This window comes from Lagenorhynchus albirostris, chromosome 18 (assembly GCF_949774975.1).
Source record: "Lagenorhynchus albirostris chromosome 18, mLagAlb1.1, whole genome shotgun sequence".
Lineage (NCBI taxonomy): Eukaryota > Metazoa > Chordata > Mammalia > Artiodactyla > Delphinidae > Lagenorhynchus > Lagenorhynchus albirostris.
In genome coordinates this window covers 16695694-16719365 of record NC_083112.1, presented here as the reverse complement: position 1 = coordinate 16719365, position 23672 = coordinate 16695694, and the positions used below count along the sequence as shown (strand labels likewise).

Genomic DNA, 23672 nt, shown 5'->3' with positions numbered 1-23672 from the left:
CATTAAAGATCTCGTTAAGCCTGCTAGGTTTATGAGAACCTTTCCTTCTCCCTGCTGAATAAACCCAGCCACAGTTGTTTGCATCCTGAATGATGATGGTGGTGACCTTAGTTAGTTAGCACTGCCTGCTTTATTAGTGAAGGAAACGATGTGTCTCAGTTTGCTAGCTCTGGGGCTCAGCATGCTTCTTGCCAAAAAAGCTCCCATTCAGTGGAGAGATGACAGGGGAAAGGACTAATAAAGGGTTATGAACTTCATCTTGAGTATAATACTCTGTTTCGTATTGCAAGCAAAAGCTATGCTGTGCTGTTCATTGTGATTAACAGGAAGAGCCAGGAAAACTTACCTGATTAAAATACCCCAAGCACAGTTGCCAAGTTTCTATCCCCAGGAGGCAGGAAAAAAAAAAAGAGACCATATGAGTTTCTCAGTTATGGAAAACATTCAGAAAGTAGATGTGAAAATCTGCTCCAGGCAGTTTGTTCAACAATACATCAGGGAAATTCAAGTTTGTGAACTGATTACCCAATTGCTGAACATGTTATTTAATTGTGGACTCCTTTTTATTCCATCTTTATTTTGTAAACCCAATCTTTCCAGATGTTTGAGACCAGTTTTATAGGCACCAGACACATTAGGGAAAGAAACCTTTCCAGCATGTGCACATGTCATCTAACTCACAAACTCGCAAATATTAAATTTAGGACACAATAGAACATGTTATGGTATTTTTCATAATTGTGGGTAATCTGTGGCCTTCGTGAATATTTTAAACCACCTTGCTTATCAAAATGTGTAAATTTTAAAATTAAACAGTAGTTTATGCACTTCATCCTTATATAGTATTTTGGGATATTCAAGCTTGGTACTTCTTAGTGATCATCTTGTCCAGGGGAATGTTTAGTTAGAAATAAATTTGTAATTTAAAAACTTCCTAGGAAAAAAACTCCAGGCCCAGCTGGCTTCACTGGTGAATTCTACCATACTTTAAGAAAAAAATAATACTCAAAGAAATAATGATACTTAGTCAAATTCTTTTAGAAATTAAATGAAGAAGGCATATTTCCCAACTAATTTTATGAAACTGGAATGGCCCCAATACCAAAATCGAAGTTATTACAAAAAGAAAACTAATCTAGTATCCCTTATGATCATAGATGGAAAAATCCTTTAAAAATATTTGCAAATTAACTATGTAAAAAGGATAGTACATTATAACCAAGTGAGGTTTATCATAAGAATGCAGAGTTGGTTGAACATTAGAAAATCAATCAGTATGAGTCACCATATTTATACATTACAAAAGGAAAACTGTGATCATCCCAGTAGATGCAGAAAAAAACATTTGACAAAATTCAGTCATAATATAAATTCTCAGCAAATTAGAGATAGGAAGGAGCTTCTTCCTTCTGGTAAAGGACATCCATGACAAACATAAGCTAATATCATACTTCATTACTTTTGCAAGTAATATCATACTTGTAAAAGACTGAACACACTTTTCCCCTAAGATTGGTACAAGATAAGGATATCAACTCCTCATCCTGCTAGCGGAAATCCTAGCATTTGCAATAAGATAAGAAAAAAATTTGGACTTCCCTGGCAGTCCAGTGGTTAAGACTCCATGCTTCCACTGCAGGGGCATGGGTTCAATCCCTAGTCAGGGAACTAAGATCCCACATGCCAATAAATAAATAAATAAAAGCTATGCAGATCAGAAAGTAAATAGTGAAACTATCTTTTTTTCATAAACAGTATGGTCATGTATGTAAAAAGCTCCAAAGAATTTACCAAAAAAAAAAAAAATCACTAGAACTAATAAGTTCTCAGGATATAAGGTCAATATAGCAAAATTCTATTTCTGTATATTAGCAGTGAACAATTGGACAGTGTAATAAAAGCACACCATTTATAATGTAAAAAATCATGAAGTTGTAAGGATAAATGAAACGTAAAATATGCAAGACCAGTACACTGAACATTACAAGACATTGCAGAGAAATTAAAGAATTAAATAAGTAGAGAGATATACCATGTTCATGAATTAGAAGACTTAATATTGTTAAGATGTCCATTCTCTCCAAAGTAATCTATAGAGTTAATGGAATGTCTATCAGGCTTTTTTTTTTTTTTGGTAGAAACTGAGAAGCTGATTCTAGAATTTATATGACTGTGCAAAGGATCTATAGTAGCCAAAACAATTTTGAAAAAGAAGAACAAAGTTGGAGAACTTACACAACCTGATTTCAAGACTTACTGTAAAGCTACAATGATAAAGAAATTATGGCATTGGTATAAGCTTAAATAGATAGATAAATGGAACCAAATAGAACAGAAGTAGACCCACATTTATGTAGCCAATTGTTTTTTTTTTCCCAACAGTGTCAAGATAATTTAATGGGAGAAAGGATAATCTTTTCAACAAATAACCAGGAAAAATTGGATATCCATATGAAAAACAATTAACATTAACTCTCACCTCAGAGTCATACAGAAAAATTAACTTGAAATGGATCAATAATTTAAATGCAAAAATGAAAACTATTGAATTTCTGGAAGAAGCCACAGAAGAAAACCTTTGTGACCTTGAGGATTGGCAAAGATTTCATAGGACACAAAAACTACTAACCATACAAAAAAATTATAAATTACATGTCATTAAAATTAATATCTTCTGGTCTTTGAAAGATACTATTAAGAAAAGAAGACAAGTCACAGTTGGAAGAAAATATTTATATGACATATATCTGATAAAAGATATATATAAATGTAAAAGGAACTCTTTTAACACAATAATAAGATGATATCCGGCCCTGTAGAAAAATCAGCAAAAGGTTTGAACAGACTTCACAAAAGAAGATTTATGAATAAGGCACATGAAAAGATGTTCAATATCATTAGTCACCAGAAAAATGTAAATTAAAATCACAGGGAAATATCACTGATATCCACCAGAGTTGCTAAAATAAAACAGACAGACACTACCAGTAAGTTACGGAACAACGGGAACTCACCTGCCTGGCTAGTGGGAGCATAAAATGGTCAAACCACTTGACAATTTCTTACGACTCAGTAATGCTACTCCTAGGTATTTGCCCAAGAGTTATGAAGACATATGTCCATACAAAGATTTGTGCAAGAATGTTCAGAGCAACTTTTTCAAAATAGCCCAAAACTGGAAACAACCTAAATGCCCTTCAGTAGGTGAGTGGGTATACAAAACATGGGATATCCATACACAGGATACTACTCCATAATGCAAAGGAAAGAGCTATTGCTAGCTGCAGCAAAATGGAAGAATCTCACAGAAATTGTGTTGAGCAAAAGAAGAGGGTCACAAAAAAGTACTTACTGTATGATTCCATTCCTATGATGTTCTAGAATAAAGCAAAAACAATTCTGTAATCATAGCAGATCAGTGGTTTCCTGAGGTCTGGATAGGGGTGAGAGAATTGACTGTAAGCTCAGGGGAACTTCTTGGGCTGGTGGTTACATGACTGTATGTAGACATTTGGCCATACTCCTCAAATTGTACACCAAAAATGGGTGTGTTAATCATACGAACATTATTCCTAAATACAGTTGTTTTTTTAAAAAAATGAAGTAGAACTGATCCAGCACAAGAAGCTAAGCCTCCTGATTTCAGACACAGTTTGTTTTGGGGTTTTTTTGTTTGTTTGTTTTGATTCTTCCTCCCTCGTTGTTCTCTACAAGATAATGTTGGCTCCTTCCTGTCTCCCACGGAATCCAGTGGGAAGCAAGGCAGGAGTGACTCAAGCCTGGGCGACCAGGAAGGTGATTTGGGAGGAAGATGACACACAGAGCCTCAGCTCGGGGCTCTGGGCTTCCTGGATGGGTTTAGTCTTGCTAAGACAGGATGAAATCATGCCCAGAGAGAGATACAAGTTGGCGTCCAAGGAGGAGGCAGTGGAGCTGGAAAAGAGTCAGAGGAAAAGCCGTTAGAGATGCAGAACGACCAAGAGAAAGGTTGTATAGGTCCATGGTGGAGAGTCTTTTCCCATAAGGAATAGGGGCGGAAGTACTGAGTGGGGTGAGGACTAATTGATCTCAGTAAAATGAACACCAGACGCACGGCTTTGAAGTCAGGTTGGGAAGGAATCCATGCTCCTGTTTACCAGCTCAGTGACTTTGGACAATTTATTTAACTTCACTCAAACCTAATTTTTTAATATGGGGACAAATAGTAGTTTTTACCTGAGATTCATTCTGAGCATTCAGTGAGAAACTGTGTATGAAGAACTTAGCACAGGCCTGACTATACATTAGACTCTGATGTTATTATCATTAACAAGTTATAATTTAATTTTTTCATAACTAATACTAAGTATTTGATGTGTGCCAGATGTTGTGCCATCACCTCATTCAATAGGTGACTTCCTGAGGTGACATCGTGCGCTGGGGGTGTAGGAGCCCCAGCAGTACGGCTCATAGCCTGGTCTCCACTTCTTCTGAACCAGCATTTCCAGAGGGAAAGAAGGGGCCTGCAAGGGGCTCAGAGAGTGAACGAGAGGGAGGAAAGCTATGGCAGGTTGTAGAATGTCCTTTCAGGAAATTTGGAGGTAGAGACAAGAGACAAGTGAGTGGCAGAGTCAAGATGGGATTCCTGGGAGAGACCTGACCACTGAGCCTCTATCGAGATTGTCTCAGGCAATGATCAGAACGTCTGAGACTCATTCAGCAGCATACATGTTCTAAGTGACTGCTGTATGCTCTTAGAATTCTCCCTATTTTTGTACAAAGAAATATTATATCACCTCCAGGGAGGCTGAGTCTAGCCTCATCTGCCTTGGTTCCACAGCACGCTGTTTGCCAAGCAGTCCTGGCTCCAGGAGAGCAGGCATTGCGCCTTGGAATTCTCAAACTTCTGGCAATGCCAGAAGTGGGTCCCTCATTTTCATTATTCCAGTGATGTGTCCTGAGGAGATGGGTGCAAAGGTCCAGCACCCACTCCATCCACCTCCTGTTGCCCACAGTGTTGACGACCACAGGGTGAAATGGGGAGGAAATGTGCAAGAGCTCAGGCCAGCCCTTCCCCATACCAACCGTTCAGTGAAACTTCAAGCAGTTTAACAGATTGCTGAAAACCACCCCTGAACAAGCAGTTTCCGTTTCCCACCATGATCATGAGGAAAGAGAAAGCGTCCTTCTGTGTAATTCAAGCAGAGTCACATGTGGCGAGTTTGCATCTGGTCGTGGGAATTCCAGTGGTCACGAAGGTAACTCCTGCATGGAGGCGGGAGGCCGGAGTGGAAGAGCTGCGTCTGCTGACTGCACAGAAAGCAAGAAACCCTGTGAATGAAGTGTTACCAAGGAAATAACGGCTTAATATCATATACCATGTATGACATTAAGTTGTTAGATTACATAAAGCTAGCTGGATTGTGAGGAGAGGAAGTATAATTTATATGAGATGAAACTTTTATCTCCATAAAGGGCCAGATTGAGCCTATCATTACTCTAAATTCCCCTGAAATAGCTATGGCTATATTGGTAATACATTGAAAGATAGATATATCTTTTCTTCTTTCTCCACTAATCCCACCAGAACAGCACTAAATAGTTAACAAGATTCTTTTCCTGAATGAATGCAATGAACTTCATAGGCACCTGCATTTAGCTTCAATTTTCTTTCTTGGGATTTCCGTTTTTATTTTACAAAAGGAGTCTTTCATTGAAAACACTGAGGTGAGCTTAAAATTATTCAGAAAAATTAAGATTGCTCGGTATGTTAATTTGCTGAGTTTTAAAAATTACCTTTTGAGACGATGACCATATTGTGGTGATCATTTCAGAATGTGTATAAATATCAAATCACTACACCTGAAACTTAATATGATATTGTATGTCAGTTATACTTCAATTAAAAAATTACCTTTCCTCCAGATTTATCTGTAGAATTGTTTTCAGTTTTATTGAGAAATAATTGACATATATTACCGTGTAGGTTTAAGTTGTACAAAATGATGGTTTGATTTACATATATTTTGAAATGACTATCAGTAGATTTAGTTAACATCCACCATCTCGTATAGATACAATAAAAAGAAGGGAAAAAAATTTCTCCTTGTGATAAGAACAGTTTGTATAATTTGATAATTTTCTTAAATTTCCACTCATTTAATAGTTGGTTGAGATCTGAGGTATCCCAGTTCTGTTTAGGGATTTTTTTTAATGTCTCAAGTACATGTTCCCAGGGTTATAAATTGAGTTTTTCAAAAGTGTAAACTATTAGGATTTTTTTTTTTTGACCACGCCTCACGGCTTATGGGACCTTAGTTCACCAACTAGAGATTGAACCCAGGCCCTGGCAGTAAAAGCAGAGTCCTAACCACTGGACTGACAGGGAATTCCCTGAAATATTTTAAAACTGTTATCTTGTATACGATATAAACTTACGAGTTTATTTTTTGTTTAATCCACTGCACTGTCTTTTAATTTAATCCAGAAATAGACAAGAAGAAATATTACAAGTACAGCAAAGAGAAGACATTAAAATGGCTGGAAAAAAAGGTACGGTACCTCTCCAATGCCTTGTGGCAGAAAGAGTTTAATGCTCCTTTTTAAACATATTTAGAGAAGGTAGTAAGCCTGACCCCAAAGACCATCTTGAACATCAACTGCAAGAGAGAAGCTGTACAAAGACCTCCAAGTGGGAGAAGAATCTTTGGCTTTTCATTCTCCCTAATTGATGTATTGTTTTAGCTTGATGTATTCCTTTGACCTGCATCCCCATTTCCCTGTGGTCCTACCAGTGAGAATGAAGAAGTTCTTGCTGTTTGTTGGTGTAGACTTGAGTCTTTCAAGCCAGGTGATACCAGGGCTACGTGCACTTGATGCTGTCAGTCCTATAGGCGCCTCAGAGGTCGACGTTGCTCACACATGACCCACAGGGGACCAGGCAGATGGGATTCAGGCTTAGTGTCTGGATGCTGAAGAGGGGTCATCTTCCAGGCAAACCCTGTATCTTAGTGATCCTAAGAATTAGACCAATATAAGGTCTTGGGCAGTGTTTTTCAAATCGATTTAGTGGATCACAATCAGTATTTCTCTTAGAATGGAATGGAATAGAATAGGATAGTGTGTATTAAAAGATAGCACAGAATATGGGCAAGTATTAAGTATGACTGTATGAAACATACTTATATATGTTTTGGGGTATTGGGTTGCTGTGTATTTCTTCTTATGGGTATAGTAAAGCAAAAAACAAAAAAGCTACTGGTCTAAGGATATTGCACACTTTCACCGTGACAAAGAATCTCGCCAGACCAGATCTATGGATGACAAAGTTTTTGTAAGTTCAGTGGATACCAGTTCTAGTACTGATTCCTAAGATTCTCTTCTATCTTGTATGTGAAAAACATGTTTGTAATATCATGTTACTGAGCACATTGGGAACTTGGGAACATAGAAATGAACCTTGCAGAATTAATCAGGTTCTTATGTACAGAGTGGTGAAAAGATTTGAAAAGTACCCATGTTTCACTTTTCATTTGCTTTAATGGTAAGTAGTATTTGCATTAATAGAATTCTGTGTAGGTGAAGAATGAGAAGTACTGAGCAGAAACTTGGCATTTTGTTTTTGCTCTTAGCAAATGATAATGACACAAAATAGCAAAGTGAGGTTTATGTTTATTGATTGTGTTTCCTTTCTTAAATTCCTAGGAAGTGAGAAATTTATATTATTTATTCTATTTAGAAAATCATTACATATAAGCTTTGTGCCATTTTCTGTACTAAGAGCTTAACGTACATTAACTCATTTAATCCTCACAACAGTACTATGAGATAGGTACTATCTTTATCCCCCTCTCATAGATAGAGGCACAGAGAGGTTAAGTAACTAGACCATGGTCACAGAGCAAACCCAAGCAGCCTGCCTCCAGAGTCAGTGCTCTCATATTGTGTAGGCCTTAGGATGTCCATGTACTGAGCTCATCCCGTAGTGCTGTTACTACCCTTCACCTTTCTTCAGATGTGCAGCTATCTCTCATCTTGTGATATCTGGTGAAGGTATTTCTAGATCCTCAACTACTTCCTGGATCTGAACTGGATTGAGGACTGTCTGGAAAGTCATGGGGTTTCTAAAGTTAGTTGAAAATACCCTGATATTCCCCTTTCGTTTATTTCATAGGTTAATCAGACTATGGCAGCGTTAAAAACCAATAATGTAAATGTCGGTGCCCGGGTACAGTCTGCTGCATTTTTCTCTGGTGACCCGGTTTCCAGTGACAAGGAAGGTAAGTAAATCATTTCATCAGAAATTATTTTTGTCTGGAGTAAGTTGCTGACCAGAGTAAATGCCAGTCTTATGATTTTAAAATCTTAATGTCTCAGAAGCTTCACATTCTAGCCGATGTGTTCTCATAGATCTTGTGGCAGGTGTGCATTTTATTTCAGAACCAAGTAGTACTTCTGCCGTAGTTCACTTCTTTCACTACTTGATTCTTAAATCATTCATTCAAGAAATATATATTTTGCGCTAACAGTAATAACAGCCCTAACAACCCTGGCTATCATTTATTGAGGGTGTGTTGTGTGCCAAGCCTTTTACTAAGCTGCCAGTGTGCACACATTAGCCCATCTGACCCTCCATCTAAGTCTCATTTTCCAGTGAGAGTCCTGAGACTGTGTCCAAAGTCACACAGCTAGTAAATGGTCGAGCTGAGCTACTAATGGAGCTTGCCTGACTCTTAAGCCCACACTTATAACCTTCCTGTTGTACTGTTCGTGTGGCACAAGGATTTCCAATGAGCTGTATCTGTTTGCATCTTACTCTCAAGAAGCATAGGTCCTACTGTAGGTCTCAGTATTTTGATTTTAGATGAAACTTCATTCAATTGGCAGTTTTTTCTTTTAGGTTATTAAGGTAAATTTTTTGCTTTTTTACAGTGTAGTGTCCTCTTATTTTTATATGTGTAGTTGAATAAAAACAGCTATCTAATACAATTAACTTTCTGAAATGGTAGGACAGACATTATTCTGACTTTAAGCTCCAATTCAGTGTTCCCCTGTTCCAGTATACAACTCCAAAACATCAGAGTTTCATCATTAAAAAAAAAAAAAAGAACTAGGAACGGTGGCCTGTTGGTAATTCAGGCAATCTTCGACTCACAGAAATCCACCTTACAGTACGTTGTACATATAGATAATAGCTGGCTCCTGCCATTCTGGGAGTGGTAGACTTGCCCTTGACATCTGAGTTTACCAGCTATCAGTGTCTTTGATTGGCTTTAACAAAAGAAGAGAAGGGACTGAGTCAAATGGCTGGACAGATAGACAGATGCATGGATGGATGGATGGATGGATGGATGGATGGATGGATGGATGGATGGATGGATGGATGGATGGATAAAACCATAGATTTTTGTTAAAGTAGGAGAAGGAGTGTTAGAGGTTATTTAGACAGATCTTCTTATTTTAAAAATGAAAACCTGTGGTCTTAGAGAAGCAGATGACTTATTCAAGGTCACCCATCCTAGCTAGCAGGCCAGGTCTTCTGCTCTGAGGCCAGTGTTTGTACCAATCTCTAAATATGAGTCTGGGCTTGGCTACATGACCATTTAGGTTCCCAGCCATAACGTAAGCTTTATACTCTGCATTCTTTCCTTTTTTAGATCTTTAGCTTGATATGCTACCAGAAGAAGCAAACAGATGATATATTGGCTTTCTTAAAATAACTTTCTTTGTCTATTCATGACTCATTAGATAATTACTAACTCAGAACCATGAGCATATTTTAAGAAGGGTCCAGTGATAACTTTCAGTTCTGTGCTGGCAGTGAAAATCTCTTACTGAAGACTTTTTGAGAATGAGGTGGACCAGGCAGCAGTCACTTCCTAAGTAATACTGAGGCAAATTGTTATCCTAACGTTGAAGGTAGAAGAGAAAGGAAAAAAAGAAGAAAATGAATATCCCAGCAACAAACCTGGGATATTGCTTTTGGTAGTTTATATCCCCTTGTGATTATCCCATCTATTAAGTTTGATTATCCCCTAGTATTCTACAAAAAATACTGAATTAAGGAACAGAGCTTTAAAACAGATTTTCTCTTACGTTCTGTATTTAATTGATACCAGAGTTTCATTTTAGTACTGAGAATCCAAATACTTTAGAAGTAATGATTATACTCTCTGCTGAGTTTTGTTTTTTTCTGTTTTTTAAGGCATTTTATTAGTTTGGGGGTATATATAACATTCAGGACTCTTATAAAGCAAGTACTTAATAGAGACATATCATGTATTATTTCTCTTAAATGAGCATATTCATTTACTGTTAAATAATTAGATTTATTTTATATTGAAACAGACCTAGAAAAGATTAGTCTTTTAAAAAGACATGAATATTTCATATTGTTACATCTGATTTTTGAACTTCATCTGTATTCAAGGGCCTCAGCTAAGAAAAGAACCCTGAGTTTTTACCTGTTATTTATGGGCATCTACTGTATTGTGCTTGATTATCTCATCATATCTTTGATATCATCCTACATATCCATCCATCAGATTACCCCACTACTGTGACAGATAGATATGAGCATCCCCGTTTCACAAAAAAAAGCTTAAGTGACTCTCTAAGGCCAGACAGTGCCAGAATTTGAACTCTGGTCAATTTGACTGTAAAACTACCATAATTATTACTAATTTTTTTTTCATTCTCCATTCTATTTCTTTCAGAGGATTATATTTGTTATGCCCATGGTCTGATATCGGATTACATCCCTAAAGAATTGAGTGATGACTTATCTAAATATTTAAAGTAAGTGTGGTTCAGCTTTAGTCATAACTAAGCATAATTGTGCTTCTTGGTTTCCAAGAAATAGGGTTTCTTTATGGCTTATATCACTTTTTCTGATAAGAGATTATTCTTGAGTTATGTCATAGACTGTATGATTTGGAGGTAATTTTTAATGGATATTTTTTTGATTGGAACAAGCTGATTTAATGGATACTAGTTGTAGGAACCCCTGAGTGTTAGGATTGGGGTTATCGGTTGTTTTGATATTAGAGGGTAAACTGTGTTAAAATTTTATCCCCAGCCAGACTTAACTGATTTGGTTCGTGGGAAAGAAAGAGTAGAATGGCAGAATAGAATATTTTTGAAAGTTATATTTAAAGGTTTTGTACCATTTTTATTATCATTAGATGTTCACTAAGTATTTTTATTATGCCCAACACTTGGAACTCAATAAAGAATGAAGCACAATCTGTGTCTTTGAGGGGGAAGAAGGGTTTGAGAATGACCTGATTTGTGTTCCTTCCTTCATAATGATCTTTAATAAAATATAAAGACTTTATCTTAGGCTGAAAAAAATGTTTATTTTCTGTATTTTAGCAACTGTTGTTCAGATTTCATGTGTGTGATGATTTAATAGCCTTTCCTGATTCTTATAATAATTTTTTCCTCTGATACATGAATATAAGATGACTTTTTAATAGATACAGTTGCTGTTTTTAGCAAATTGCATCTTAGGTCCTACTTTAAAAAAACAATTAGTAGATACTGGTTTCTGTAGTATAGTAATATAGTATGTTGAAAGCCTGCTTTGAATTGATAAACATATCCTTCTGTTTAATATTTTCCTGGATTTCTTTGTACCTGCTTATCTTGTTAGAGACTTTATGTCTTTGTATTCCATTTTTTTTAGTATTATTTTTCTAACATCTTTATTGGAGTATAATTGCTTTACAATGGTGTGTTAGTTTCTGCTTTACAACAAAATGAATCAGTTATATATATACATATGTTCGCATCTCTTCCCTCTTGCGTCTCCCTCCCTCCCACCCTCCCTATCCCACCCCTCCAGACGGTCACAAAGCACTGAGCTGATCTCCCTGTGCTATGCGGCTGCTTCCCACTAGCTATCTACCTTACGTTGGTAGTGTATATATGTCCATGCCTCTCTCTCGCTTTGTCACAGCTTACCCTTCCCCCTCCCCATATCCTCAAGTCCATTCTCTAGTAGGTCTGTGTCTGTATTCCTGTCTTACCCCTAGGCTCTTCATGACCTTTTTTTTCTTAAATTCCATATATATGTGTTAGCATATGGTATTTGTCTCTCTCTTTCTGACTTACTTCACTCTGTATGACAGACTCTGGGTCTATCCACCTCATTACAAATAGTTCAATTTCGTTTCTTTTTATGGCTGAGTAATATTCCATAGTATATATGTGCCACATCTTCTTTATCCATTCATCCGATGATGGACACTTAGATTGTTTCCATCTCCGGGCTATTGTAAATAGACCTGCAATGAACATTTTGGTACATGACTCTTTTTGAATTATGGTTTTTTTAGGGTATATGCCCATTTGTAGTTTTTTAAGGAACCTCCATACTGTTCTCCATAGTGGCTGTATCAGTTTACATTCCCACCAACAGTGAAAGAGGGTTCCCTTTTCTCCACACCCTCTCCAGCATTTATTGTTTCTAGATTTTTTGATGATGGCCATTCTGACTGGTGTGAGGTGGTATCTCATTGTAGTTTTGATTTGCATTTCTCTAATGATTAGTGATGTTGAGCATTCTTTCATGTGTTTGTTGGCAGTCCATATATCTTCTTTGGAGAAATATCTATTTAGGTCTTCTGCCCGTTTTTGGACTGGGTTGTTTGTTTTTTTGTTATTAAGCTGCATGAGCTGCTTGTAAATTTTGGAGATTAATCCTTTGTCGGTTGCTTCATGTGCAAATATTTTCTCCCATTCTGAGGGTTGTCTTTTGGTCTTGTTTATGGGTTCCTTTGCTGTGCAAAAGCTTTGAAGTTTCATTAGGTCCCATTTGTTTATTTTTGTTTTTATTTCCATTTTTCTAGGAGGTGGGTCAAAAAGGATCTTGCTGTGATTTATGTCATAGAGTGTCCTATGTTTTCCTCTAAGAGTTTGATAGTTTCTGGCCTTACATTTAGGTCTTTAATCCATTTTGAGCTTATTTTTGTGTATGGTGTTAGGGAGTGATCTAATTTCATACTTTTACATGTACCTGTCCAGTTTTCCCAGCACCACTTATTGAAGAGGCTGTCCTGTATCCACTGTACATTGCTGCCTCCTTTATCAAAGATAAGGTGACCATATGTGCGTGGGTTTATCTCTGGGCTTTCTATCCTGCTCCATTGATCTATCTGTTTTTGTGCCAGTACCATACTGTCTTGATTACTGTAGCTTTGTAGTATACTCTAAAGTCAGGGAGCCTGATTCCTCCAGCTGCGTTTTTCATTCTCAACATTGCTTTGGCTATTCGGGGTCTTTTGTGTTTCCATACAAGTTGCGAAATTTTTTGTTCTAGTTCTGTGAAAAATGCCAGTGGTAGTTTGATAGGGATTGCATTGAATCTGTAGATTGCTTTGGGTAGTAGAGTCATTTTCACAATGTTGATTCTTCCAATCCAAGAACATGGTATATCTCTCCATCTATTTGTAGCGTCTTTAATTTCTTTCATCAGTGTCTTATAATTTTCTGCATATAGGTCTTTTGTCTCCTTAGGTAGGTTTATTCCTAGATATTTTATTCTTTTTTTTGCAATGGTAAATGGGAGTGTTTTCTTGATTTCACTTTCAGATTTTTCATCATTGGTGTATAGGACTGCCAGAGATTTCTGTGCATTAATTTTGTATCCTGCTACTTTACCAAATTCATTGATTAGCTCTAGCAGTTTTCTGGTAGCATCTTTAGGATTCTGTATGTATAGTATCATGTCATCTGCAAACAGTGACAGCTTTACTTTTTCTTTTCCGATTTGGATTCCTTTTATTTCCTTTTCTTCTCTGATTGCTGTGGCTAAAACTTCCAAAACTATGTTGAATAACAGTGGTGAGAGTGGGCAACCTTGTCTTGTTCCTGATCTTAGTGGAAATGCTTTCAGTTTTTCACCATTGAGGACGATGTTGGCTGTGGGTTTGTCATATATGGCCCTTATTATGTTGAGGAAGGTTCCCTCTGTGCCTACTTTCTGGAGGTTTTTTATCATAAATGGGTGTTGAATTTTGTCAAAAGCTTTTCTGCATCTATTGAGATGATCATATGGTTTTTCTTTTTCAGTTTGTTAATATGGTGTATCATGTTGATTGATTTGCGTATATTGAATCCTTGCATTCCTGGAATAAACCCCACTTGGTTATGGTGTATGATCCTTTTAATGTGCTGTTGGATTCTGTTTGCTAGTATTTTGTTGAGGATTTTTGCATCTATGTTCATCAGTGATATTGGCCTATAGTTTTCTTTCATTGTGACATCCTTGTCTGGTTTTGGTATCAGGGTGATGGTGGCCTTGTAGAATGAGTTTGGGAGTGTTCCTCCCTCTGCTATATTTTGGAAGAGTTTGAGAAGGATAGATGTTAGCTCTTCTCTAAATGTTTGATAGAACTCGCTTGTGAAGCCATCTGGTCCTGGGCTTTTGTTTGTTGGAAGATTTTTAATTACAGTTTCAATTTCAGTGCTTGTGATTGGTCTGTTCATATTTTCAATTTCCTGATTCAGTCTTGGCAGGTTGTGCATTTCTAAGAATTTGTCCATTTCTTCCAGGTTGTCCATTTTATTGGCATAGAGTTGCTTGTAGTAATCTCTCATGATCTTTTGTATTTCTGCAGTGTCAGTTGTAACTTCTCCTTTTTCATTTCTAATTTTATTGATTTGAGTCCTCTCCCTCTTTTTCTTGATGACTCTGGCTAATGGTTTATCAATTTTGTTTATCTTCTCAAAGAACCAGCTTTTAGTTTTATTGATCTTTGCTATCGTTTCCTTCGTTTTTTTTTCATTTATTTCTGATCTGATTTTTATGATTTCTTTCCTTCTGCTAACTTTGGGGTGTTTTTGTTCTTCTTCCTCTAATTGCTTTAGGTGCAAGGTTAGGTTGTTTATTTGAGATGTTTCCTGTTTCTTAAGGTAGGCTTGTATTGCTATAAACTTCCCCCTTAGAACTGCTTTTGCTGCATCCCATAGATTTTGGGTCATCGTGTCTGCACTGTCATTTGTTTCTAGGTATTTTTTAATTTCCTCTTTGATTTCTTCAGTGATCACTTCGTTATTAAGTAGTGTATTGTTTAGCCTCCATGTGTTTGTATATTTTACAAATCTTTTCCTGTAATTGATATCTAGTCTCATAGCGTTGTGGTCAGAAAAGATACTTGATACAACTTCGATTTTCTTAAATTTACCAAGGCTTGATTTGTGACCCAAGATATGATCTGTCCTGGAGAATGTTCCATGAGCACTAGAGAAAAATGTGTATTCTGTTGTTTTTGGATGGAATGTCCTATAAATATCAATTAAGTCCATCTTGTTTAATGTATCATTTAAAGCTTGTGTTTCCTTATTTATTTTCATTTTGGATGATCTGTCCATTGGTGAAAGTGGGGTGCTAAAGTCCCCTACTATGAATGTGTTACTGTCGATTTCCCCTTTTATGGCTGTTAGTATTTGCCTTATGTATTGAGGTGCTCCTATGTTGGGTGCATAAATATTTACAATTGTTATATCTTCTTGTTGGATTGATCCCTTGATCATTATGTAGTGTCCTTCTTTGTCTCTTCTAATAGTCTTTAAAGTCTTATTTTGTCTGATATGAGAATTGCTACTCCAGCTTTCTTTTGGTTTCCATTTGCATGAAATATCTTTTTCCATCCCCTTACTTTCAGTCTGTAAGTGTCTCTAGGTCTGAAGTGGGTCTCTTGTAGACAGCAAATATATGGGTCTTCTTCTTGTATCCATTCAGCCAATCTGTGCCTTTTGGTAAATGTAGCATTTAGTCCATTTACATTTAAGGTAATTATCGATATGTATGTTCCTATGACCATTTTCTTAATTGTTTTGGGTTCGTTATTGTAGGTCTTTTCCTTCTCTTGTGTTTCTTGCCTAGAGAAGTTCCTTTAGCAGTTGTTGTAGAGCTGGTTTGGTGGTGCTGAACTCTCTCAGCTTTTGCTTGGCTGTAAAGGTTTTAATTTCTCCATCAAATCTGAATGAGATCCTTGCTGGGTAGAGTAATCTTGGTTGCAGGTTTTTCTCCTTCATCACTTTAAATATGTCCTGCCACTCCCTTCTGGCTTGCAGAGTTTCTGCTGAAACATCAGCTGTTAACCTTATGGGGATTCCTTTGTGTGTTATCTGTTGTTTTTCCCTTGCTGCTTTTAATATTTCTTTGTATTTAATTTTTGACAGTTTGATTAATATGTGTCTTGGTGTATTTCTCCTTGGATTTATCCTGTATGGGACTCTCTGTGCTTCCTGGACTTGATTAACTATTTCCTTTCCCATATTAGGGAAGTTTTCAACTATAATCTCTTCAAATATTTTCTCAGTCCCTTTCTTTTTCTCTTCTTCTTCTGGAACCCCTATAATTCGAATGTTGGTGCATTTAATGTTGTCCCAGAGGTCTCTGAGAGTGTCCTCAGTTCTTTTCATTCTTTTTTCTTTATTCTGCTCTGCAGTAGTTATTTCCACTATTTTATCTTCCAGGTCACTTATCCGTTCTTCTGCCTCAGTTATTCTGCTATTGATCCCATCTAGAGTATTTTTCATTTCATTTATTTTGTTGTTCATCATTGTTTGTTTCATCTTTAGTTCTTCTAGGTCCTTGTTAAATGTTTCTTGCCTTTTCTCTATTCTACTTCCAAGATTTTGGATCATCTTTACTATTCTTTTTCAGGTAGACTGCCTATTTCCTCTTCATTTGTTAGGTCTGGTGGGTTTTTATCTTGCTCCTTCATCTGCTGTGTGTTTTTCTGTCTTCTCATTTTGCTTATCTTACTGTGTTTGGGGTCTCCTTTTTGCAGGCTGCACGTTCGTAGTTCCCGTTGTTTTTGGTGTCTTTCCCCAGTGGCTAAGGTTAGTTCAGTGGGTTGTGTAGGCTTCCTGGTGGAGGGGACTAGTGTCTGTGTTCTCATGGATGAGGCTGGATCTTGTCTTTCTGGTGGGCAGGTCCACGTCTGGTGGTGTGTTTTCGGGTGTCTGTGGACTTATTATGATTTTAGGCAGCCTCTCTGCTAATGGGTGGGGTTGTGTTCCTGTCTTGCTAGTTGTTTGGCATAGGATGTTCAGCACTGTAGCTTGCTCGTCGTTGAGTGAAGCTGGGTGATAGTGTTGAGATGGAGATTCCTGGGATATTTTCGCCGTTTGATATTATGTGGAGCTGGGAGGTCTCTTGTGGACCAGTGTCCTGAAGTTGGCTCTCCCACCTCAGAGGCACAGCACTGACTCCTGGTTGCAGCACCAAGAGCCTTTCATCCGCACGGCTCAGAATAAAAGGGAGAAAAAGTAGAAAGAAAGAATTAGTAGAAGTAGAAAGAAAGAAAGGAGGGAGGGAAGGAGGGAGGGAGGGAGGAAGGAAGGAAGGAGGGAAGGAAGGATAAAAAGAAAGTGATAAAGTCAAATAAAGATAAAATATAATAAAGTTATTAAAATAAAAAAATAATTATTAAGAGAAAAAAAAGGGATAGAGCCCTAGGACAAATGGTAGAAGCAAAGCTATACAGACAAAATCTCACACAGAAGCATACACATACACACTCACAAAAAGAGGAAAAGGGGAAAAAATCATAAATCTTGCTCTCAAAGTCCACCTCCTCAATTTGTGATGATTTGTTGTCTAAAAGAGGGAAGGAAGGAAAGAAAGAACGGAGATAAAGTAAAATAAAATAAAGTTATTAAAATAAAAAGTAATTATTAAGAAAAAAATTTAAAAAAAAAACGGACGTTTAGAACCCTCGGACAAATGGTGGAAGCAAAGCTATACAGACAAAATCTCACACAGAAGCATACACATACACACTCACAAAAAGAGGAAAAGGGGGAAAAATCATAAATCTTGCTCTCAAAGTCCACCTTCTCAATTTGGGATGATCCGTTGTCTATTCAGGTATTCCACAGATGCAGGGTACATCAAGTTGATTGTGGAGCTTTAATCCGCTGCTTCTGAGGCTGCTGGGAGAGATTTCCCTTTCTCTTCTTTGTTCTCACAGCTCCCAGGGGCTTAGCTTTGGATTTGGCCCCGCCTCTGCGTGTAGGTCGCCGGAGGGCATCTGTTCTTTGCGCAGACAGGATGGGGTTAAAGGAGCAGCTGACTCGGGGGCTCTGGCTCACTCAGGCCGGGGGGAGGGAGGGGCATGGAGTGCGGGGTGAGCCTGCGGCGGCAGAGGCCGGCGTGACGTTTCACCAGCCTGAGGCGCGCCGTGCGTTCTCCCGGGGAAGTTGTCCCTGGATCCCGGGACCCCGGCAGTGGCTGGCTGCACAGGCTCCCCGGAAGGGGGGTGTGGATAGTGACCTATGCTCGCACACAGGCTTCTTGGTGGCGGCAGCAGCAGCCTTAGCGTCTCCTTCCCGTCTCTGGGGTCCGTGCTTTTAGCCGCGGCTCGCGCCTGTCTCTGGAGCTCCTTTAAGCAGCACTCTTAATCCCCTCTCCTCGCGCACCAGGAAACAAAGAGGGAAGAAAAAGTCTCTTGCCTCTTCGGCAGGTCCAGACTTTTCCCCGGACTTCCTCCCGGCTAGCCGTGGCGCACTAACCCCCTGCAGGCTGTGTTCACGCCACCAACCCCAGTCCTCTCCCTGTGCTCTGACCGAAGCCGTGCCTCAGCTCCCAAGTGCGCCCGCCCTGGCGGGTGAGCAGACAAGCCTCTCGGGCTGGTGAGTGCTGGTCGGCACCGATCCTACGTGCAGGAATCTCCCCACTTTGCCCTCCACACCCCTGTTGCTGTGCTCTCCTCTGCGGCTCCGAAGCTTCCCCCTCTGCCTCCTGCAGTCTCCGCCCACAAAGGGGCTTCCTAGTGTGTGGAAACCTTTCCTCCTTCACAGCTCCCTCCCACTGGTGCAGGTCCCGTCCGTATCCTTTTGTCTCTGTTTATTCTTTTTTCTTTTGCCCTACCCAGCTATGTGGGGGATTTCTTGCCTTTTGGGAGGTCTGAGGTCTTCTGCCAGCGTTCCGTAGGTGTTCTGTAGGAGCTGCTCCACGTGTAGATGTATCCCTGGTGTATCTGTGGGGAGGAAGGTGATCTCCGTGTCTTACTCCTCCGCCATCTTCCCGGAAGCACTCCCTATTTTTTTTATATTCTTTACTGCTGAAATTTTTAAGTTTTGGTTAAAGACTTGAGGAGAAAGATATGTCAATTAAACTCTAATAGAAGAAAAGTAAAGTTTGTATGACTTTTTGTCAACAGTTAAAATAATTTTCACTTTTGTATATATTCTAGATTCATCATTTATGATGAAAAAATACAGTACCAAAATGCAAATTTTTAGAGGCTAAAGAAAAGCAATTCCATTTCAGCAAATGACTTCTCATTTTGTTCTTTCTCAGACAATTCCAATACTTAGAATTAAGGAGGCAAATGAACATTTATTCACTTAGAAAAATTTCACTCTTTCCACTGAGGTGATTGAACATTAAGATATATGGAGGTGAAACTACTAGATGAAAGTAGGACTTACTAAGTCTGAAGTTGGCCCAGTTTTTCTGTTTGCTTGTCTATGAAGAACCATGACTATGATTTTTATTTTTTACTCCTCAGGCTTCCAGAACCTGCAGCTTCAGTGCCAAGCCCTCCATCAAAGGTAAGAAGCTGTGACTAAGCTATCTTTGGAGGACTTAGAAAAGTATTATACTTTTGCCACATAAATTTAGTTCAGTATATTTTAAAACATACTTCATTCAACTTATGTGGCATAAAGATTATACTGGGTTCTTCATCAGTATTTTTATTTCTGTGGCTTTTACGTGAATGATAAAGTGCTGTGAGAATCAAAGAGTTGATTTTAGCTGGATACCTATGTCAAAATATTAAAGAAGTATAATTAAAATTAAGTCTTCTTGAGTGAGCTAGATCCTGTAATTAACTTTATTAATCACCAGGAATACTCTAGAACTAAAACTCATTTTTCCAAATATAATTGTCATGGGCACAAAGGCACATAGAGCATGATTTTTGCAACACAGAGAAGCTATCAGTGGAAAACCTTTCCCCTTCCAGATGTTCTCAAACTGCCACCCACAGCTCCTCTGCACTGTGGGCTATGGCCTAGGTTTGTCTCCCAGATATAGGGAGTAGAGAAGCCAGCTATAAACCACACTTGAGAGCAAAGAGTAGCATCCCGAAGTCCAGGCGTGATCGCAGACCAGTGAGCGCTGCTCAGACACAGGGAAGTAAACACGTGCAACAGCTTGTCAGTGAGGGCATTCTCCTGCCAGAAGAGTAATGAGTGCTTTGCAAATGAATGTAAGGTGGGTGTTAAACAACTTTCCTTTTTCCCTGTTTTCGAGGTGACCAACATACTCAGGATATTTTTTTTTTAACATCTTTATTGGGGTATAATTGCTTTACAATGGTGTGTTAGTTTCTGCTTTATAACAAAGTGAATCAGTTATACATATACATATGTTCCCATAACTCTTCCCTCTTGCGTCTCCCTCCCTCCCACCCTCCCTATCCCACCCCTCCAGGCTGTCACAAAGCACCGAGCCTATATCCCTGTGCCATGCGGCTGCTTCCCACTAGCTATCTACCTTACTACGTTTGTTAGTGTGTATATGTCCATGACTCTCTCTCGCCCTGTCACAGCTCACCCTTCCCCCTCCCCATAACCTCAAGTCCGTTCTCTAGGAGGTCTCCGTCTTTATTCCTGCCTTACCCCTAGGTTCTTCATGACATTTTTTTTTTCTTAAATTCCATATATATGTGTTAGCATATGGTATTTGTCTTTTTCTTTCTGACTTACTTCACTCTGTATGACAGACTCTGGGTCTATCCACCTCATTACAAATAGCTCAATTTCGTTTCTTTTTATGGCTGAGTAATATTCCATTGTATATATGTGCCACATCTTCTTTATCCATTCATCCGATGATGGGCACTTAGGTTGTTTCCATCTCCGGGCTATTGTAAATAGAGCTGCAATGAACATTTTGGTACATGACTCTTTTTGAATTTCGGTTTTCTCAGGGTATATGCCTAGTAGTGGGATTGCTGGGTCATATGGTAGTTCTATTTGTAGTTTTTTAAGGAACCTCCATACTGTTCTCCATAGTGGCTGAACCAATTCACATTCCCACCAGCAGTACAAGAGTGTTCCCTTTTCTCCACACCCTCTCCAGCATTTATTGTTTCTAGATTTTTTGATGATGGCCATTCTGACTGGTGTGAGATGATATCTCATTGTAGTTTTGATTTGCATTTCGCTAATGATTAGTGATGTTGAGCATTCTTTCATGTGTTTGTTGGCAGTCTGTATATCTTCTTTGGAGAAATGTCTATTTAGGTCTTCTGCCCATTTTTGGATTGGGTTGTTTGTTTTTTTGTTATTGAGCTGCATGAGCTGCTTGTAAATTTTGGAGATTAATCCTTTGTCGGTTGCTTCATGTGCAAATATTTTCTCCCATTCTGAGGGTTGTCTTTTGGTCTTGATTATGGTTTCCTTTGCTGTGCAAAAGCTTTGAAGTTTCATTAGGTCCCATTTGTTTATTTTTGTTTTTATTTCCATTACTCTACGAGGTGAATCAAAAAAGATCTTGCTGTGATTTATGTCAAAGAGTGTTCTTCCTATTTTTTCCTCTAAGAGTTTGATAGTTTCTGGCCTTACATTTAGGTCTTTAATCCATTTTGAGCTTATTCTTGTGTATGGTGTTAGGGAGTGATCTAATCTCATACTTTTACATGTATCTGTCCAGTTTTCCCAGCACCACTTATTGAAGAGGCTGTCCTTTCTTCACTGTACATTCCTGCCACCTTTGTCAAAGATAAGGTGACCATATGTGCGTGGGTTTATCTCTGGGCTTTCTATCCTGTTCCATTGATCTATCTTTCTGTTTTTGTGCCAGTACCATACTGTCTTGTTTACTGTAGCTTTGTAGTATAGTCTGAAGTCAGGGAGCCTGATTCCTCCTGCTCCTTTTTTCGTTCTCGAGATTGCTTTGGCTATTCAGGGTCTTTTGTGTTTCCATACAAATTGCGAAATTTTTTGTTCTAGTTCTGTGAAAAATGCCAGTGGTAGTTTGATAGGGATTGCATTGAATCTGTAGATTGCTTTGGGTAGTAGAGTCATTTTTACAATGTTGATTCTTCCAATCCAAGAACATGGTATATCTCTCCATCTGTTTGTATCATCTTTAATTTCTTTCATCAGTGTCTTATAATTTTCTGCATATAGGTCTTTTGTCTCCTTAGGTAGGTTTATTCCTAGATATTTTATTCTTTTTGTTGCAGTGGTAAATGGGAGTGGTTTCTTGATTTCACTTTCAGATTTTTCATCATTAGTATATAGGACTGCCAGAGATTTCTGTGCATTAATTTTGTATCCTGCTACTTTACCAAATTCATTGATTAGCTCTAGCAGTTTTCTGGTAGCATCTTTAGGATTTTCTGTGTATAGTATCATGTCATCTGCAAACAGTGACAGCTTTACTTCTTCTTTTCCGATTTGGATTCCTTTTATTTTCTTTTCTTCTCTGATTGCTGTGGCTAAAACTTCCAAAACTATGTTGAATAACAGTGGTGAGAGTGGGCAACCTTGTCTTGTTCCTGATCTTAGTGGAAATGCTTTCAGTTTTTCACCATTGAGGACGATGTTGGCTGTGGGTTTGTCATATATGGCCCTTATTATGTTGAGGAAGGTTCCCTCTGTGCCTACTTTCTGGAGGTTTTTTATCATAAATGGGTGTTGAATTTTGTCAAAAGCTTTTCTGCATCTATTGAGATGATCATATGGTGTTTCTCCTTCAGTTTGTTAATATGGTTTATCACATTGATAGATTTGCGTATATTGAAGAATCCTTGCATTCCTGGAATAAACCCCACTTGATCATGGTGTATGATCCTTTTAATGTGCTGTTGGATTCTGTTTGCTAGTATTTTGTTGAGGATTTTTGCATCTATGTTCATCAATGATATTGGCCTGTAGTTTTCTTTCTTTGTGACATCCTTGTCTGGTTTTGGTATCAAGGTGATGGTGGCCTCGTAGAAGGAATTTGGGAGTGTTCCTCCCTCTGCTATATTTTGGAAGAGTTTGAGAAGGATAGGTGTTAGCTCTTCTCTAAATGTTTGATAGAATTCGCCTGTGAAGCCATCTGGTCCTGGGCTTTTGTTTGTTGGAAGATTTTTAATCACAGTTTCAATTTCAGTGCTTGTGATTGGTCTGCTCATATTTTCTCTTTCTTCCTGATTCAGTCTTGGCAGGTTGTGCATTTCTAAGAATTTGTCCATTTCTTCCAGGTTGTCCATTTTATTGGCATAGAGTTGCTTGTAGTAGTCTCTTAGGATGCTTTGTATTTCTGCGTTGTCTGTTGTAACTTCTCCTTTTTCATTTCTAATTTTATTGATTTGAGTCCTCTCCCTCTTTTTCTTGATGAGTCTGGCTAATGGTTTATCAATTTTGTTTATCTTCTCAAAGAACCAGCTTTTAGTTTTATTAATGTTTGCTATTGTTTTCTTTGTTTCTATTTCATTTATTTCTGCTCTGATCTTTATGATTTCTTTCCTTTTGCTAATTTTGGGTTTTGTTTTTTCTTCTTTCTCTAGTTGCTTTAGGTGTAAGTTTAGATTGTTTATTTGAGATTTTTCTTGTTTCTTGAGGTAGGCTTGTATAGCTATAAACTTCCCTCTTAGAACTGCTGTTGCTGCATCCCATAGGTTTTGGATCATCGTGTTTTCATTGTCATTTGTCTCTAGGTATTATTTGATCTC

General features: G+C 38.2%; 1 protein-coding gene across 9 annotated transcripts in view; it reads left to right on the top strand.

The window, feature by feature from the left end:
• RNASEH2B (ribonuclease H2 subunit B) overlaps positions 1 to 23672 on the top strand; it is an 84757-nt gene that overhangs the window by 38810 nt on the left and 22275 nt on the right. For all 9 annotated transcript variants that reach the window (XR_009536717.1, XM_060128981.1, XM_060128980.1 and 6 more), the window contains 4 exons: positions 6467 to 6531; positions 8153 to 8258; positions 10695 to 10776; positions 19509 to 19551. Coding sequence is in view for 8 of the 9 variants with exons in the window: in XM_060128981.1 (XP_059984964.1) it covers positions 6467 to 6531; positions 8153 to 8258; positions 10695 to 10776; positions 19509 to 19551 (296 nt within the window). In the remaining variant the exon portion in view is untranslated. The remainder of the gene's footprint in view (positions 1 to 6466; positions 6532 to 8152; positions 8259 to 10694; positions 10777 to 19508; positions 19552 to 23672) is intronic.